At 40.3% G+C, this 18,045-nt stretch overlaps 1 protein-coding gene across 8 annotated transcripts in view; it reads right to left on the reverse strand.

Annotated features, from left to right (window-relative positions):
• Positions 1-18,045, reverse strand: part of TASOR (transcription activation suppressor) — a 46,618-nt gene that overhangs the window by 15,932 nt on the left and 12,641 nt on the right. For 6 of the 8 annotated variants that reach the window (XM_040994656.1, XM_040994655.1, XM_040994653.1 and 3 more), the window contains exons 6-15: positions 17,389-17,550; positions 15,854-15,975; positions 13,495-13,526; positions 12,221-12,326; positions 11,390-11,493; positions 11,209-11,312; positions 7,086-7,158; positions 6,929-7,000; positions 4,151-4,849; positions 602-1,005 (exon numbers count right to left, since the gene is read on the reverse strand). In XM_040994656.1, coding sequence (XP_040850590.1) covers positions 602-1,005; positions 4,151-4,849; positions 6,929-7,000; positions 7,086-7,158; positions 11,209-11,312; positions 11,390-11,493; positions 12,221-12,326; positions 13,495-13,526; positions 15,854-15,975; positions 17,389-17,550 — 1,878 coding nt within the window. Of the gene's footprint in view, positions 1-51; positions 67-601; positions 1,006-4,150; positions 4,850-6,928; positions 7,001-7,085; positions 7,159-11,208; positions 11,313-11,389; positions 11,494-12,220; positions 12,327-13,494; positions 13,527-15,853; positions 15,976-17,388; positions 17,551-18,045 lie in introns of all 8 variants that reach the window. The other 2 variants (XM_040994654.1, XM_040994658.1) reach the window with 1 other exon arrangement.

Genomic DNA, 18,045 nt, shown 5'->3' on the forward strand with positions numbered 1-18,045 from the left:
ACCACTATTCCCACATGAAAGACAGAGAAGTAGTAGTTCTGGGCTCCCAACTTCGGACTGGTTGAGCTTGAGCCCCTGTTGCAGTGGACCAGTGCATGGAAAGATCTCTGTTTTCATCTGTCATTGTAAATCTCCCTTTCAAATAAAAATTAATAAACATGAAGAGAACAAACAAACAAAAACAAACAAAAAACAGGCAGCAGGATGGATTTGGCCCTCACATCTAAAAACCCAATTTAAGGGTATTAAATACACTGGGAAATATGAAGGTTTCCAGTTTTTGCAACCACCACACTGTTCAATCTTTACTGTCATTTCTGCTTTTAAATGGCTATTTCCTCCCCTTTTTCAAACCCTAAGTCTCCCAATAATCCTTGACAAAAAAAATAAATAAATTGCCCAGCCTTGACATTACTCCAACTGATAAAACTTGGCTAATTTTTTTTTTCTCTTTGTAATAAATGTATAACATAAAAGTACCTTTTCAGGCAGACATCTTTAACTCAAGTTTTGTTTGTTTCTGGAAAAGAAAAACTACTCCCACATCCTCTCTTTCACACACATTCGAAAGAAGAAAGAAAAGCAAGAGACAGAAGCTTACTTCTTTCACACGTAGCTTATGCTCCGTGTCTTCACTGGAACAAACAGCGGCACGGGGATACTTTAAAGATGCTGTATCAACTTCCAGCACAGAACTCCGAGTGCCCTTAAAATGGGTGTTTTCCATCTTGGGGCATGGAAGCTGCTCGTGCTCTTTCTTATCTGGGGTAGTGTTTACCTCATACTCCGGCTTCTGCCTCGGCTCTTCATAGGAGACATCAGTGCTCAGTCCTAAGGCCTTGTTAACCGTGTCCGTCAAGGAGGCATCCGAGTGCCGCGCATTTGCTAATGTTTCTGACAGCCAAGTGAACAGCCTGTGGACGTCAGTGCCACAGTTCCGGGTGTCTTGCTGCTGCTGTCTCAAGTCAGCATCATGTCCAAGGGAACCAACAGGCTGTGAAGACTCTGAGGAAAAAAAACCAGAGAAAAGTCATCTCTTGGAGTTAAATGTGAAGGCCAACATAAAAAGTTACTAGATATACCTTAGAGCTTAATTACTGTAACACGCACAGACAGGAACTCCAGCAGCGGGCTTACATTTTACAAATAAACACTCCCCTTCCTGCACAAGTGTAACCTGTTAGACAATTCCGCACACGGTGCAGGTACTTGGAGTGCTATGCCACACTGAAGTGCCTGGGCTTGAGTCCTGGTTCTGCTCTCCATTCCAGCTTCCGGCTCACCTATACGGTGGGAGGCAGGTGATGTCTTGAGTACTTAGGTCCCAGCTAACACCCACGTGGGAGAATCAGACTGAGTTTCTGGCTTCTGACGTCACCCTGGCCACGCCAAGCTGTGGCTGCTTGGGAATGAACCAAGGAAGGGATGGGATATCCCTGTTTCTCTCTATGCTTTTCAATCAAAAGATATAAAATTCTGCACCCAGGCTGAAATTTCTAAAGTTAATTTTTGCACAACTGGAGCATCTTATTAATAGACAAACGAATTTGTGAATATGTAAAAACACATAACACACATTAATAACCATGCTATAGTTACTGGAAATTGTACTGCCACAATGCAACATCAACCAGAAGTCTTCCAACAAATGAAAGATTTGTATTTGCTGTCTGCCAATTTTTAGGAATGTTTGCAAATTACACTTAATTCACTAAAACAGTATAATTTAATTTGATCTCTGTCATTTCCACACTTACATTTTGTCCTTAAGGTTATTCTTAAAATTTAATTCTTATCTTGAATGATTCTATTTTGTTTAATTCATAAAGAACCTGGCATGATAGGGATATTGGAGACATCTCCCCTGAGCTTGCTACACAATATTAAACACAGGACTATCTGAGAGCAAAAGTCAATGAAAATCTACCTGCCTCTCCCATTACGCCAAGAAACTGAAACAGAAAACACATTAAGATATGGCTCCAAGCAGCTTTAAATCTGGATAGCTTGTATAATCCATACGCTTTGTCTTATAAGAAGTAAGCATTCAGGCAAGTCTTGGTCCTTAAAGCTCAGGAAAAAACTGAACTAGGCCGAACTCTGAGCAACTAAGGTTACCAATTTTAAAAGGCAATAGAAATAAATAAATACAAAGCTACAAAAGACAGTAGTGATGAGACTGGCATGGTGGCTCAACAGGCTGATCTTCCTTCTGCAAGCATCACATATGGGCACTAGTTTGTGTCTCCTTCCAGTATGCTAGAACTCTAAAACAAAGTAAACATTTAGTAACTTCAATCTAGCTCTAGCATGTGTGGAAAGAGACAAGACCACTGAGAAACACAACAGTCAGAAAGCTGACGAATATGACCTACGAAAATCTAATTTGAGAGAAAAATGAAGAAAGGAACTGACCACAATATATGCTAGAGGGAAACATGAGCCTTAGTTAAAGAGCATGTAAAAGAATTGTGGGGCCTGGCATGGTGGTCTAGAGGCTAAAGCCCTAGGCTTGAACATGCTGGGATCCATATGGGCACCGGTTCTAATCCCACTGGGTGCCCCACTTCCCATCCAGCTCCCTTCTTGTGGCCTAGGAAAGCAGTGGAGAACGGCCCAAAGTCTTGAGACCCTGCACCCGTGTGGGAGACCTGGAAGAGGCTCCTGGCTTCAGATTGGTGCAGCTCTGGCCATTGTGGCTACTTGGGGAGTGAACCATCGGAAGGAGGATCCTCTTCTCTGACTCTCCTCCTCTCTGTATATCTGCCTTTCCAATAAAAATAAATAAATCTTCAAAAAAAAATTGTGGAAAGCACAGCTGGACAGTCTGTAACAAAACCTTTAAAATGCCAAATTCAGAAGATGAAATTGGTAGAACATTAGCAAACTGACTCTGAGATTAACACAATACTGAAATGTGTGAAATTCAGTAAGCCACCAAGGTCACTAAAAGAACATAGATGAAGACAGTAACATTGAAAACAAAATCCAGAAATCACTGCAGAGAACAGCCAGCACTGTTACAAAAACTTGCTTCCATGTAAGCAATACTTGTTCTGTCCAACACAGTCATGTGGCTGTTGAAAAATATCTTTTATTTAAGTAACAATCCACAGCTGGGTGTGGTGAAGAGCAGAAAAGCAGCAGCAAGGATACGGATTTCTTCTAACAAAACTGTGGTAAGGACATAGATCTAAGCTAGTCAGAGACGATGAATTTGAAAAGGCAAGTAAAATTTCAGTAAGAAATAAAACACTCAGATCGGCCATAATCGATCAATCGCGGCAGCAGGAGCCAGCACTGGAGCGCAACAGGTTAAGTCACTCCCTGGGATGTCAGCATCAAAGGCCTGGCTGCTCGGCTTCTGATCCAGCACCATGCCAATGTGCCTGGGAAACCAGCAGAGAACGGCCTAAGATTATGGGGTCCTGCGACCTACTGGGAGATCCGAGCGAGGCTTCTAGCCACCCCTGGCTACTGAAGTCATTTCACGAGTGAACTAGTGAATGGAAGCACACTTGCTCCCTCGTGCTCTCTCTTGTTCCCTGACTTCCAAATGAGTAAATCTCCTAGCAACACTCCTTGAATGCAAAAGAACCTATGGACTGACATACAAATCGCTCAAAAACACAAGCAAACACTTAAAACTGACATCTCCCATTTTTGCCTTCTTGTTGAGTAAAACAGAACAAGGAACGGCAGTACCAGATTCCTAGGATAAAGATTATGTGTATGTCTCTGAGACATGAACTTCAAGGCTCAGGTTCTTTTCATTCAACAACAGTCTCAAAGAACTCTACTGGTACATCTGTCATATTATGGTTACATAAAGGAAAACACAGAACAGTGACTGTGTGGGCCCTCCGTCAAATTTACACCCAAAGAAATTTTGGAATCTGACGTATCAGGGCAGGAGCTGGCCAATGTTTTCTGTAACTGAGTCACATGGTACCTCCAGCCTTTTGTGAGCCGCCCAGCCTTGGTCCCAGGCCAGCTGTTGCTATGTGAGAATACACACATCAAGTGCGTGTCTGCCTTGCACATTTGGCTCAACGCACTTCTATCTGCAAACTCCTGCACCACGAGAAAAGCTAACACGTATCTTACTGTATTTCTGGTGGCTGTATTAAAATCAATCTTGATATTTTACCTTCATACAGATGGTAATTCTCAGATAAATTACTGGTTTTGGAAAGTTTCCTCTTGTGTTCAGGCAGATCTTCATGCTTCCTCTTCAAGACAGCTTTGCTCCTGTTATCTTCTATGTCTGAGTCCCCACCCACATTTTTTTTCGTGCACTGAATCAGATCAATTAGTTCTTTGACTTTATCTTTATCATAATCCAAAGAATGAGATGACTTTTGCTTCCCAGGTACAACAGTTTCACCTCTTGAGTTATTTCGTTTCCTAAATTTCATTCTTGTACCGTTCATTTCTTCTTGACCTTCATAATCTGAAAGTGGACTGAACTGTTGAAGTTTCCTATTTTCTTCAAATAAGTCTTTTAATTTACAAATGGGTAACTGATACATTTCAGGTTGATAAATGTAAGTATGCAAGCAAGTATCGATATGGGCTTTATTTTTTGGAGCTGAGAATAAGAACTTTCTACTATCTAATTTTGAATCATACGAAAACATGATAAACTGTCGTTTACCTGAACCAAAACCTCGCTTAAAAAATTCACTTACATACTTCTCAACAACAGAATGAAAATTTATAGTATTTATACTTTTGAATTCCTTTCGACACTGAATCAAAGAAAACTGTAAAAACTGAGTTATTTTTAATACAGCTGGCATGTTCTCATGCTTCTCTTGTGGTGGAGCACTGGTTGAAATCTTTTGTGCTGTGAGTAAAAGAAAAGCAAACCATGTTAGCAATCAGACTAATCAACTATAGATCTACACATTGCCCAAGTGTGACATTTTACCCATTAATACTAACAACTGCGTACACAGCACAGATATGAACAGCACCTTCGTCAAGTCTATCACCTGAAGAGAGGCTCATGAGAAACTACCAACATTTGACACAGGAAGTGTTGGGGGAGAGGCTGGAAAGATTTTCACTTCTTTCAAATGATGGCAAAGAAAATGGAAAAGAAAAATAGACAAGGCAAGATCTAAGGCCTCCTACAACACAATCCTGAAAATGGAAATGCTGCCGCTTCATATAAAGCAGTTACTAACTTCACGTGAACTCTCTTCTTTAGCAAATATGCAAGCATGTGAAAGGCAACCGCTATAAAACTCACACTTAGCCAAGGAGTGAAATTCAACAGAGGAAACTTAATACATTTGTAATATTCAAGATAGCAATTTTTCCCTAATATCACCATCACAAGCCCTAATATTTTGCTTACCATATGATGCATCATGGTCATCAAAAATAATTTTTAACTGATTTGAAATGCAGAGACGTAAAACGAGCTCTGATCCTTTGGCTCACACCCCAGGTGCCCACAACACACAGAGCTGGGCTCCGGGTCTCCCACTGAGTGACAGGCTCTCAACTTGAGCTGTCACCTGCATCTCCCATGAAGTACGCATTCACAGAAATCTGACCAGAAGAGCAGAGCCAGGACTCAAACATCCAGCACAGAATGAGGCATAATACACAATACAGGCATCTCAAATATCAGCTGTCATTCACAACACCAGATCTGGTTATCAATAAAATCTGAATGAAAAATGACCTGACCTACAATAATAATCATATAAAACTCACTAACACTAAAGTACAGTATAGTATTTTTTTTTTAAAGATTTACCTCTCTTGGAAAGGCAGATATACAAAGAGGAGGAAACACAGAAAGGATCTTCCTTCCGCTGGTTCACTCTCCAAGCAGCCACAATGGCTTGAGCTGTGCTGAACTGAAGCCAGGAGCCCAGAGCCTCTTCGGGTCTCCCACGCGGGCAAGTTTTTGGGCCGTCCTCAACTGGTTTCCCAGGCCACAAGCAGGGAGCTAGATGGGAAGCAGGGCTGCCAGGATTAGAAATGGCGCCCATATGGGATCCCAGTGCATGCAAGGCACAGACTTGAGCTGCTAGGCTACCATGCCAGGCCCTACAATCAAATTTTATTAGCAAAGATATGCACATATAGCCTAGTGGTTAAAATGTCCATGATCCCATTTCAGAGTACCTGGGTTCAACACCCTGATTTGTTTCCTGACCACAATTTATTGTTAATATAAACCCCAGGAGACAATAGTGATGGCTCAAGAAATTGAGTTCATATCACCTATGTGGGAGACCTGGATTCAAATTCCAGTTCTTGGCTTCCACCCAATCCAGTTCCAGGTATCATAGCCATTTGGGAAGTCAATTAGCAAATAGGATCGATCAACTCATCAATCTCCCTCTTGCTCTTTCAAATAAACCTTTTTTAAAAAAAACTTACTAGAAGCACCACTGACATAATAAAAATAATTTTCATAACTGAAAGACAAAATTGGGCCCGGCACCATGGCCTAGCGGCTAAAAGTCCTCGCCTTGAATGCACCAGGATCCCATATGGGCGCCAGTTCTAATCCCAGCAGCTCCACTTCCCATCCAGCTGTGGCCTGGGAAAGCAGTCGAGGACAGTCCAAAGCTTTGGGACCCTGCACCCGCGTGGGAGACCTGAAAGAAGTTCCTGGTTCCCGGCTTCGGATCGGCACAGCACCAGCCGTTGCGGTCACTTGGGGAGTGAATCATCGGACTGAAGATCTTCCTCTCTGTCTCTCCTCTCTGTATATCTGACTTTGTAATAAAAGATAAATAAATCTAAAAAAAAAAATTATTTACAAAAAATACAAAATTAAGTCACATACTAGTGCTTTATATTACTATTACTGGATAAAATGCTTAATGCAGTATCTAAACATTTTCAGTAAAATGTAGATATCCATGAATAATTAGAACTGCATATTTAAAGAACTTACAGGTAAGTATGCCTCTAGGTTCTTGAAATAGAAACAAAGCATGCAGACATCGAGACTTGACAGTTTGATGTTCTACAAAACAGAAGTCAAACTCATTAGTAATGTGTTTTTAATGAAAAAGTTACAGAACTGTTAAAGGTCAACTGAGATCACCTACCGTAGGGAGAAACCATCTGATGTGAAGAAAGTAAGAAAAGAAATCCACGGTCTTGCAAAGGTTTAACAAGAACCTGTGTTTTGGGGAGAAGGAAGAAGTTTTATCTGCTTTATTATGAATACACATATGGTAAAAAAAAAAAAAAAGTACTTCCTACAAAAGGAAAAAAATTTGTTCATCTTTTTTAGAGGAAAATGTTACCTACTTAAAAAAAATTTTTACCTATTTTTCAATCGAAAACTCCCTGTTTTCATAATAGAGTTAAAAAACGTCACTGAAGCAATGACCCTAATGAACTATAAAGCCTGTGTGTTCAGCTTACTCTGAGGTTACAACAAGACAACCAATCTGAAACGTCAAACATTTCTCTCATCAATTCAAAGGATGTTATTAATGCCAAAGCAGCGTACGAAGTGCTACAAACAAAACACGCTTTGTAATTCTACCTTTGTAGAGTGGAGGCCGATTTAGAATGAAATGTGTTGCCATGCTCTAATTCCACACATATTAAAGGAACACCTCTCACAGGGCAGACGAGTGTCCCTGCCAGAGATAACTTTAAAGACAAACAGGACAAGGTCTAACCATGGGAAGTTTATAACACAAGTAATACCAAGATTGAAAATATTACCCTAAGACATTGAAAGAAGACACACGAATGTTTATGGCAGTACAACAGGTAAAGGATTTCATGAGAGGGTACTTGAAGGTAGCTTCTGACACGCTGACCAGACAGTCTGAAGTTACGGCAAGACCATTTCAAAAGAGAGAGCGTCATGAGCAAAGGCAAATTACATCGGGCAGTTACAATGAAGAGTTTACAGGCATCACAGTATTTGTATGACTGGCAAAAGAGCAAGAGATGAGGATAAACGTAACAGAGAAACCCAAAAACAACATCTCAGGTACCGATTTCTAATCACATGTCAAAGTAGAAACTATGTGGAAAAACTACTAACAACTGAATAATAAGAAAAATACATAATGAGATGCAGAATGCTACTAGCACAATATTTAAGTTGAATACTCACTGACCTTTTTTCCAACTTGAAAATATTTTTAAACAACAAAATAAAGTAGAATAAAACTACCAAACAGTAACACATACAGCAGAATAAAAGTAAGAATCTGGCTTACAACACTAATACCATTGACAAACTCCTGGTTAAAGTGACTGGTGAGACAAGGCAAAACAAAACGAGAAACAGTGTAGCTGTAGGTATTAAATAAACTGTAAAAAATATTTTATCCCAGTAAATGAGTTTCAAAGATATGAGCAAAATCATAATATAAACTGACTCAAGAGGAAAAAAGAAAACTTTAACTATTAATGAAATTAATATACTTAAAACACTTGCAAACAAAAGCTTTGCAATTAAGCTTTCTTCCCTCTGTATCCAAGTTCCGTAGTCACAACTTCATTCAACCTAGAGTGAAAATTTTAGCAAAAACACCTAAAAAATTTCAAATAGCAAAATGCATTTGCCACATTTCAAGATAATGCTGGATCCACTAGAATGAAGTATTTGCACAACTAGCCAGTCTCATGATTACATAAAAGACCAGACCCAGGAAGAAGCGCCTGGCTAGCCTAGCCCAAGCCACTGCAGCCGTTCTGGAAGTGGATGAACTGCCTCTCTCTCTCCTCCTCTGCAACTCTTTCAAATAAAGCAAATCTGAAAAAATGTAAGCTAATTACACTTCAGACAGCTCTTTATACTTACTAGATTTGTAAGTTTTTGCCAAAGTCTTATATACACAAAACTACTTTTGAGTACACAAATTAATCTGCTGCTGAAGGATAGGAATATAATCTAGTATAATTAACTTTTAAAAGATTGTCATTGGGCCCAGCACGGTTCCTAATGGCTGAACTCTTTGCCTTGCACGCACCAGGATCCCATATGAGTGTCAGTTCTAATCCCGGCTGCGCCACATCCCATCCAGCTCCCTGCGTCCTGGCTTCGGATCAGCCTAGCTCCAACTGTTGCGGCTGTTTGGGGAGTGAACCAGTGGAAGGAAGATCCTGTCTCTCCTCCTCTCTATATATCTGACTTTCCAATAAAAATAAATAAATCTTTTTTTTTTAAAAAAAAAAAGAGGCATTATTTGAAATGCCAGTCAAGTATACGTATGATTTAATGATTCCACTTCATGAGCTGCTGTCGTGGCACAGCATACAAAACTGCTCCCGCGACGCCAACATCAACACAAGGTTTAATTCCCGGCTGCTGCACTTTGATCCAGCTGCCTAACAGTGCCCTGGCACAGCAGCAGAAATCAGCCAAGAGGATAGGCTGGACCCCTGGCTTCACCCTGGAGCAACTCCAGCAGCCATTTGAGGGAGAGGATCAGCAGTTGGAAGATCTGTTCCCCCGTCTCTCTGTAAATCTTTCAACTAAATAAATATTTTTCTGTTTCTCAGAGAGGCAGTATTACAGAAAGCAAAGACAAGAAAAGATCCACTGGTTCACTTCCAAATGGCTGCAATACCTGAAAATGGGCCAGCCCAAACCCATATACTTTGTCTGGGTCTCCCACGTGGGTGCAGGGGCCCAAGGATTTGGGTCATCCTCTGCTGCAATCCTGTATGGAGCTGGATTAGAAGTGGAGCATCCAGGAACTGAACCAGTGCCCTTACAGGATGTCAGCACTGCAGGCTGAGGCTTAGCCAGAAATATCACTACACCAACTCAAGGAACTGAAGACATGGAATTTTTCTGACAATAGGGGATTCCCTACTTCCTACATTTTCAATACCATTCTCTGAAACACAAGAACCAGATTTAGAGCTAATTCAATCTCTCTCCAAATCTAAACCCTTTGAACTCTGAATTTAAATATATTAAATATATTGTGATTTTTCAAAATGTAAAACTTGGTATAGCTACTTCCCTTCCCAGCAACCATCTCTCCTTCAATTAAACCATAGATAACTGGTATCATATATTCATTTTCCATTCACTCCAGCCCATCACAATCTGGTATCTCACTCAATCACTCTCCCTGAACAAGTTATACTCAATACCTACTAAACTGGATTCTACTTAGTAAATATCCCTTAAATCAGACTCTTATTATTATTCTTGCCTTTCTCATCACCCCAATGTGACACACTAATAAGTATTTCACCTCATCTACCCAGCTGAATTTATTTTCTACAGTAACTAGAGCAAGATGTCAAAACACAAATCTGATTTAGCTGCATATCTATCCCATTCCACTCCTTTGGACTCTTCAAATCCGATGCTCATACAAACAACTCCAAACCCCCACACATCTGAACACGGCCTGAAGGAGGCTGTGTTAACATGGTCACCTCATCTTCGACTCCCTTCAACTACTCTAGTGTACTTTTCCCTCTTCAAATTCTCCAGGTTTCTTTTGCTTTTGGAAATCATACTAGCTGCTGTCTATACTGGAACAAAACGCTATCTACCTGAACTGTTTCTCACTTTTATTTTTAAAGATTTATTTTATTTTTACTGGAAAGCCAGATATAGAGAGAGGAGGAGATAGGGAAAGATCTTTCAAACACTGGTTCACTCCCCAAGTGGCTGCAATGGCTGGAGCTAAGCTGAACCAAAGGCAGGAGCCAAAAGCCTCTTCAGGGTGTCGCATGAGGGTATACAGGGTCCAAGGCCTTGAGCTGCCCTTGACTGCTTTCCCAGGCCACAAGCAGAGGGCTGGATGGGAAGTGGAGCAGCTGGGATATGAACTGTCTGACACCCATATGGTATCCCAGCGCATGGAAGGTAAGGATTTAGCCACTAGGCTACTGCTAGGCCCTGTTTTGCAATCTTAACACAAACCAGGGGACAGAGTATCTTTCCCTTATTCATTACCAAATGATATTCCCTGCTTAAGAAAGTGATAGTGAATGTATTTATTACTATGAATTTTATCATCAACAAAGCAGACACTTTAACAGAGAAAATTAGTCTATAGGTCTTGGACACGGGCAAAAAGAGTCCTAGAAGCCATAGTAAAACACTGTTAACTGATTAGCAACAAAGAGACTCCCTGCTACTCTGAGAAGCAAAATAAAAATATTAATATGGCCACTTACTAATAGGCACATTCTGGAAAGAAAACGAAGAAGACTTTAAAGCCTTTTACTCACCAGTTTTTCTTTCTCCAGTTTTTGCAGTAAACTCTCCATGTTACTGCCAATCCTTGTCTTCTCTACAACTTCATAAACGCTGCAGTACATCCCATTCTTCAAAACTGATAGGAGAAAAAAAGAATAAATATCCAACTGAAGTCTGCTTTTTAAATCTTTTAATAGAAGCAAATTACATTACCTTCACTCGGGCCTAAGTATGTTTCCTTATAAAACAGTGCTGGAGGGATTTTCTGTTTCAGATGATCAATACTCATAACTGTTTCAACATCTAACTTCTCAGGACTGAAAGAAAATCAGAAGAGCATGTTTGCCGTTCCTACTTTTATCTCTAGCAATGTTGTCCTTTTCTTTCTCTTACACACACACACACACACAAAATGGAAAACAAGATATAAGAATTAACATCCTGTTTTATTTTACACGGGAGTTTGATACATTTGGTATATTAAGTCAATACCCACACAGAAAGACAAGTCTAGCAGCATCAGCCAGAAGTTAATCCTGTGTACCAATTTTACCAGCCAAGTATTAAAAGCTTATCAGTTCATTAAAGATAAGTAAAAATATGACCTGTTGGTCTCTGAACATATAGGAAGGAGTTTAGAGTGGCAGTCACACAAAAAAATTTATTTTAATACATATTGCATAAAACTGAGAACTATCTATGTTTTAACCAAATTCACCACTTAAAAGTGCTTTCCAAAAAGAAACTGTTCATGTTTAACTCTTACAGTCGAATTTTAAATAAGAAACGCATCCAGCTAGGATGAAACTTTAGAGAAATTATTTTCCAGATTTAAAATCACTAAAGTTGTACATCATACACATGAATGCATGACAAAATTTATGACAAAGGCTCATTGTGCCAATCAACTCCAAAGTTCTTGTTAATAACAAATATATCAAGGTTCTTAAGAACCAAAGCGAAATTTAAATATAAAATAAGAACCGAAAAAACAAATAATTAGCAACTACCAACTACTATTCTCTTAAAATATAACATACTTACAGCTTGACAGGCAAAAAAGCTCGAGTAGGTGATCTCAAAGAAATGTAACACAGAAGTTTTCCTTTATTTAAAAGTTGTCCTTTCCACAGAGTGTAGTTAAATTTATCTAAATAAAAAAATGACATAACTCAGTCTCTTGACAAGCCAGAGAAGTAAATTCAGGTTGACTAGAAATGAGGGAAAGTATTTAAAAACAAGGTTTTCAAGTATAAAAGGATATATGTTTATTCATAAGGAAATTCAAACAAAGTAGCTGGTGTGAGGCTAAACTGACTTATCCTCTGTCTGCAAGCACAGGGTGCCAGTTTGTGTCTCGCTTGCTCCCATTTCCCATCTAGCTCCCTGCTTGTGGCCTTGAAAAGCAGTAGAGGATGGCCCAAAACCTTCGGCCCCTGCACCCACATGGAGGCTGCTGGCTCCTGGGTTTCCAATCAGCTTAGCTCTGGGGAGAGAACCAGACGATGAAAACTATTGCTTTCCGTCTCCCCTTCTCTCTGTAAATCTGCCTTTCCAATAAAAATAAATCAATTTGGGCCTGGCAGCGTGGCCTAGCGGCTAAAAGTCCTCGCCTTGAATGCGCCCAGGATCCCACATGAGCGCCAGTTCTAATCCTGGCAGCCCCACTTCCCATCCAGCTCCCTGCTTGTGGCCTGGGAAAGCAGTTGAGGATGGCCCAAAGTCTTTGGACCCTGCACCCATGTGGGAGACCTGGAAGAGGTTCCCGGTTCCCGGCTTCGGATAGGCACAGTACTGGCCATTGCACTCACTTGGGAAGTGAATCATGGGACGGAAGATCTTCCTCTCTCTCTCTCCTCCTCTCTGTGTATCTGACTTTGTAATAAAAATAAATAAATCTTTAAAAATAAATAAATAAATAAATAAATCTTTAAATCAATAAACTTATCTGTCAGTGACAGGCACGTGACCTACTGATTAGATGCCTTGTCACATGGATGCAAGCCCTGGCTCATACTCCCAACTCCAGCCTCCTGCTGACGCAGGCCCTGGGAGGCAGCAGTGGCCGGCTCAGGTAACTGGATCCCTGCCACCCGCGTGGGAGACCTATACTGTGTCTACCTCCAAGCTTCCTGACCCAGCCCTGTCACTCTCACGTATGACCTGAGCTCTGCTTCTCTTAACAGGGGGAAAGGAAGCGAGAAGGAATCTTCTTCTCTAAGAAATACAAAAAGGAACCACCTCACATTAATCACTTTTTTTTTTACATTTACTCATCTTTCAATAAAAAAAAAATCAAAGAAACATAAAAATCTTACCTACGTTTCTGTCCGCATTAAAGCTGTTAGATCTATAAATTTTTAAAAAGAGAAATCATTACTGATTGAAAACATGAAAGTTAACATTTAGGATCTTGATATAATTACCACTTAAAAAAGCACACTGCATAATTAAACTCTTCTTTCAAATAGGAAAATAAACGTCACTGTAATTTGCATAGGGATTTAAAAAAAATTAAGGAAAGCTTAATGAAAGGAGTGTAGGAGTGAACCATGCAGATACAAGCAGAGAGGAAACAGCAAATGCAGTAGTGCACTAGAGGCATGGCCTTAATGCCTCTATTCAGTGCTTGCCTGAAATGGTATGTAGGTAAACATGGAATTTTTAATGATTTACTTCAAAAGTAACATTACACAGAGAGGGGCAGGGAAAAACAAGAGATCCTTCATCTGCTGGTTCATTCCCCAGATGGCCACAACAGCCAGGGCTAAGCCAGGCCAAAGGCACGAGCCAGGAGCTTCTTCTGGATCTCCTATGCAGAAGCAGACACCTGAGTACTTGACGCATTCTCCACTGCTTTCCCAGCCACATCAGTAGTGACAACTGAGGTGGAGCAGGTGGGACTCAAACTGGTGCTCACATGGGAGACTGCATTACAGCCACAGCTTCACCTGCTACGTCATAGGGGTGTAATCACATATGTGCTATGCATCTTTCAAAGATTACTTATGAAAAATAGTAATTATAGGGCCCAACGTGGTGGCCTAGTGGCTACGAGTCCTCACCTTAAACACACAGGGATCCCATAAGGGCCCCGGTTCTAACCCTGGCAGCACCGCTTCAAATCCAGCTCCCTGCTTGTGCACTGGGAAAGCAAATGAGGATGGCCGAAAGCCTTGAGATCCTGCACCCATGTGGGAGACCTGAAGGAGGCTCCTAGCTTCAGATTGATGCAGTACCAGCTGTTGCAGCCCTTGGGAAATGAATCACTGGACAAAAGAGCTTCCTCTCTGCCTCTCCTCCTCTCTGTATATCTGACTTTCCAATAAAAAAAAATTATATATCAATGATTTGGATTATAACCTGCTGCCCATCAAGCTCCCTGCTTGTGGCCTGGGAAAGCAGTCAAGGTAGGCTCAAAGCCTTGGGACCCTGCACTCGCATGAGAGACCCGGAAGAGCTCCTGTTTCCGGATTGTCTCAGCTTCAGCCATTGCGGCAGCTTGGGGAGTGAACCATCAGATGGAAGATCTTTCTCTCCGTCTCTCCTCTCTGTATATCTGACTTTCCAATAAAAATAAATAAATCTTAAAAAAAAAACCCTGCCATTTAGCACATCCCATCCAACTCGCTGCTGTTGAACGGGAAGACAGTAGAGGATGGCCAAAGTCTTGGGACCCGGCACCCTTGTGAGACACCTCAGAAGAGGCTCCCAGCTCCCGGCTTTGAATCAGCTCAGCTGACCATTTCAGATCATTTGAGAAGTGAAGTAGGGATAAAAGATCTTTTTCTCCTTCCCTGTCTAAATTTGCCTTCCTGATGAAATGAATGTTCAAATGAGAAAAAAGTAACTGTGCCATTTATGCTACTACACAAACCTTCAATATCAAGAGATTATTGGGACCAGCACCACGGCATAGCCTGCTAAGCCTCCATCTGGAGTGCCAGCATCCTATATATCTGCTGGTTGGGAGTTCTGGCTGTTCCATGTCCAACTCAGCTCCCTGCCAATGTGCAGAAGGTGGCCTCAGTGCTTGGGTCCCTGCACTCATGTGCGAGATCCGGAAAAAGCACCAGCTCCAGGCTTTGGACCAGCCCAGTCAGTTCCAGCCATTTGGGGAGTAAACTAGCGGATGGGAAGATCTCTCTGTCTCTCTCCTCTCTAAATCTTTAAAACAGAAATAAATCTTTAAAACAAAAAAAGTTTGATCCTAAAATCTTAAGAAAAAAATAAATTCATTCCGCGTTAAAAAAAAAAAAGGTGGTTAACGGTAGCAGGGTGATGTGGTAGGTTAAGCTACTGCCTGCGATGCCAGAATTCCACGTGGGTGCTGGTTCAAGTCCCAATTGTTCTACTTCTGATCCAGCTCCCTGCCAATGGTCTGAAAATGCAGAGGAAGATGACCCAAATGCACACAGTAGACTCAGATGATGGCCAGCCCTACCATTGCAGGCATCTGTCCCTCTAACTGTGTCTTTTAAAAAACAAAAAAAGAGGTTAATAAACTGAGGTTTGAACACATTTCAGTTTGCATTTTCACCCTAAAGTCACCATAAACTCTTGGGTATCTAATTTCTAAAGAGAAATAAAAAAAAAAAGAGAGAAGGAAAGAAAGCGATTGTAACTCAGCAACACAGGATCTGTACTATACCATTCATCATATCTAAAACGTCTTACCGTGAAGTTGCAAACTTGGGAGGCGGTATTTCATCCTTGTACGTAAAGGACACCACCGCATACGGACATACATGTCTTGGTCTTCGCCTTAGCTCATCAAAGCCATACTCATAAAAATAATACTAAAAATTTAAAAATGCAGAAAGTGAGAATTAGACTCAATTCATGTATTTACCTCTGATTTTTGAGAAATTTAAGATCATTAGGCACTTCTGACAAGTATGTTTAAGTTTTGTCACTTGAAAGAAGGTATAAACTATTCTGCTCCTATGTGTCAGATCCCAGGGTACTCCAAACTATCCGAGCGTTTATTTCTCAAGAATTTCCCCCTGCAATATGCCAACTTCTTTCCAAATAAAAACAGTACAAGTGGAGCGTAAACTCCCACGTAAAGCTAGAAGTCAACTTGACACAAAAAGCAAAATACTAAACACACAATCCCCATTACATACTACCACCATTTTTATTACTTCAAAAGAAAAATGTATGAAGCTCCAACTGCAAGTAAAGCAGCACAGGCAAAATGGAAAACAATAAAAACATCAGTGACAAAGGAAACAGATCCTCTTCCCATAATCCTTCACCTTCTCACCAAATTTATTATGTAAGAGTTTCTGTAACTTTCAAGCTATTAAATTTCACTTTTAAAAAAACTACTTGAATTTATAAACAATACAGTATTATCCTACTAAGTCCATTCTCCTAGGAAATGACTCCCAACAATGGTTTTGTTGACTATGAAAATAGTAATGCTTTTGTTATATTTATAGAACTACTACTGCCCAGAAGCTTATCAATGAGTCAACTCCAGATGACTGATAATAATCAATAGTAGGTGGTTACTACTAAGATTCTTTGAGACAGGACAGGAATACATTTTATTTTACACAAAGTAAAAATTAAAGAACATTTCCAGAAAGGTTAACATCACTATTTTCCACCCAAAATCCATTTGAGTACACACATTCTTATGTTTTTAAAAACACTAACACTACAAGACAAACCTCATAAGCTTTGAGTAAAATGCATTAAATGTGACATCTTTAAATGAGTTCTTTACAGTGTAAATAAAACTTTACATCAATTAATTCTAACTTTGCATCTGAAAGGAGCTAACAAAAATAAAATGTCAACACAATAGTACAGTGTATGTACTGTTTCAAGAGGTATCAACTTTATCTTGAACAAGAAGTACTATCTTACAAAGCAGATTTTACAGGCTCAGAAAAGTCAAGGTTTCAAAATGGAATGAAATGAGAAGTTTTGGGATCAGTGGTCAGACGAATGTCTAGCCAAAGACCACAGAATATAGGCAGGGTTTTTCAAGTTAGATCCAGGGACTGGAAACGAGCCTGTAGGTCTGAGGACCAGCCACTCAGCTGATTTGGAAAAACTCATGAAGCAGTAGTAAGAGACACTGGAGGCTAATCTATAGAAACCGCAGTGTGGTAGCAGAGGGAATGGAAAAGGAAGCATTTAAGGATCTTGTGATAAACAAATACGAGGTTTTAACAACAAGAGATCCAGGAACCTACCTGAGTAAGCTCATAGGCTCTGTATGCCAAAAGTGACGTAATTCTACAAGCATTCTTAGACACATGACATTCATGCTTTGGTGTTGGATCCAAGGCACTTTTATTCAACATGGATTCCAAACTTTTAACAGCCATGGGATCAAATATACTCTTGATTTTGCCCTAAAATAGACAAACCTGTTAAGTATTCACCTAGCCATATTAAATATATTGTATTTACATGATAGAATACTGTTTTACATCCTTCCCCTTGAATCCCTGATCAGTATCAAACACTTATTACATACTGAAGATATAAGGAAAAAACCATAAGAGTTGTATGGGGTTATTTAACAACAACAGAATTTCCGCAAGAGACATTCTTCACTACCATAAACTACAGTTAACAATTTATCCTCCTCTTTCTCATTCTTTCTTATGAAAGAAAGAAAACTTAACATAATTAGCATTGATCAAAGACAGCAAACAAATTATCTCTCAAAAGTATCTTCAAACACTTAACACCAGAAAACATGAACTCTAAAACTTGGGCCAGGCGTGTTAGCCTAGTGGCTAAAGTCCTCGCTTTGCATGTGCCAGGATCTCACATAGGTGCCAGTTGGCATCCTGACTGATCCACTTCCCTTCCCTGTGGCCTGGGAAAGCAGTCAAGGACAG

The sequence above is a fragment of the Ochotona curzoniae genome, unplaced genomic scaffold (genome assembly GCF_017591425.1).
Source record: "Ochotona curzoniae isolate NIBS_2020 unplaced genomic scaffold, NIBS_Ocur_1.0 contig_908, whole genome shotgun sequence".
NCBI classification, from domain to species: Eukaryota; Metazoa; Chordata; class Mammalia; order Lagomorpha; family Ochotonidae; genus Ochotona; species Ochotona curzoniae.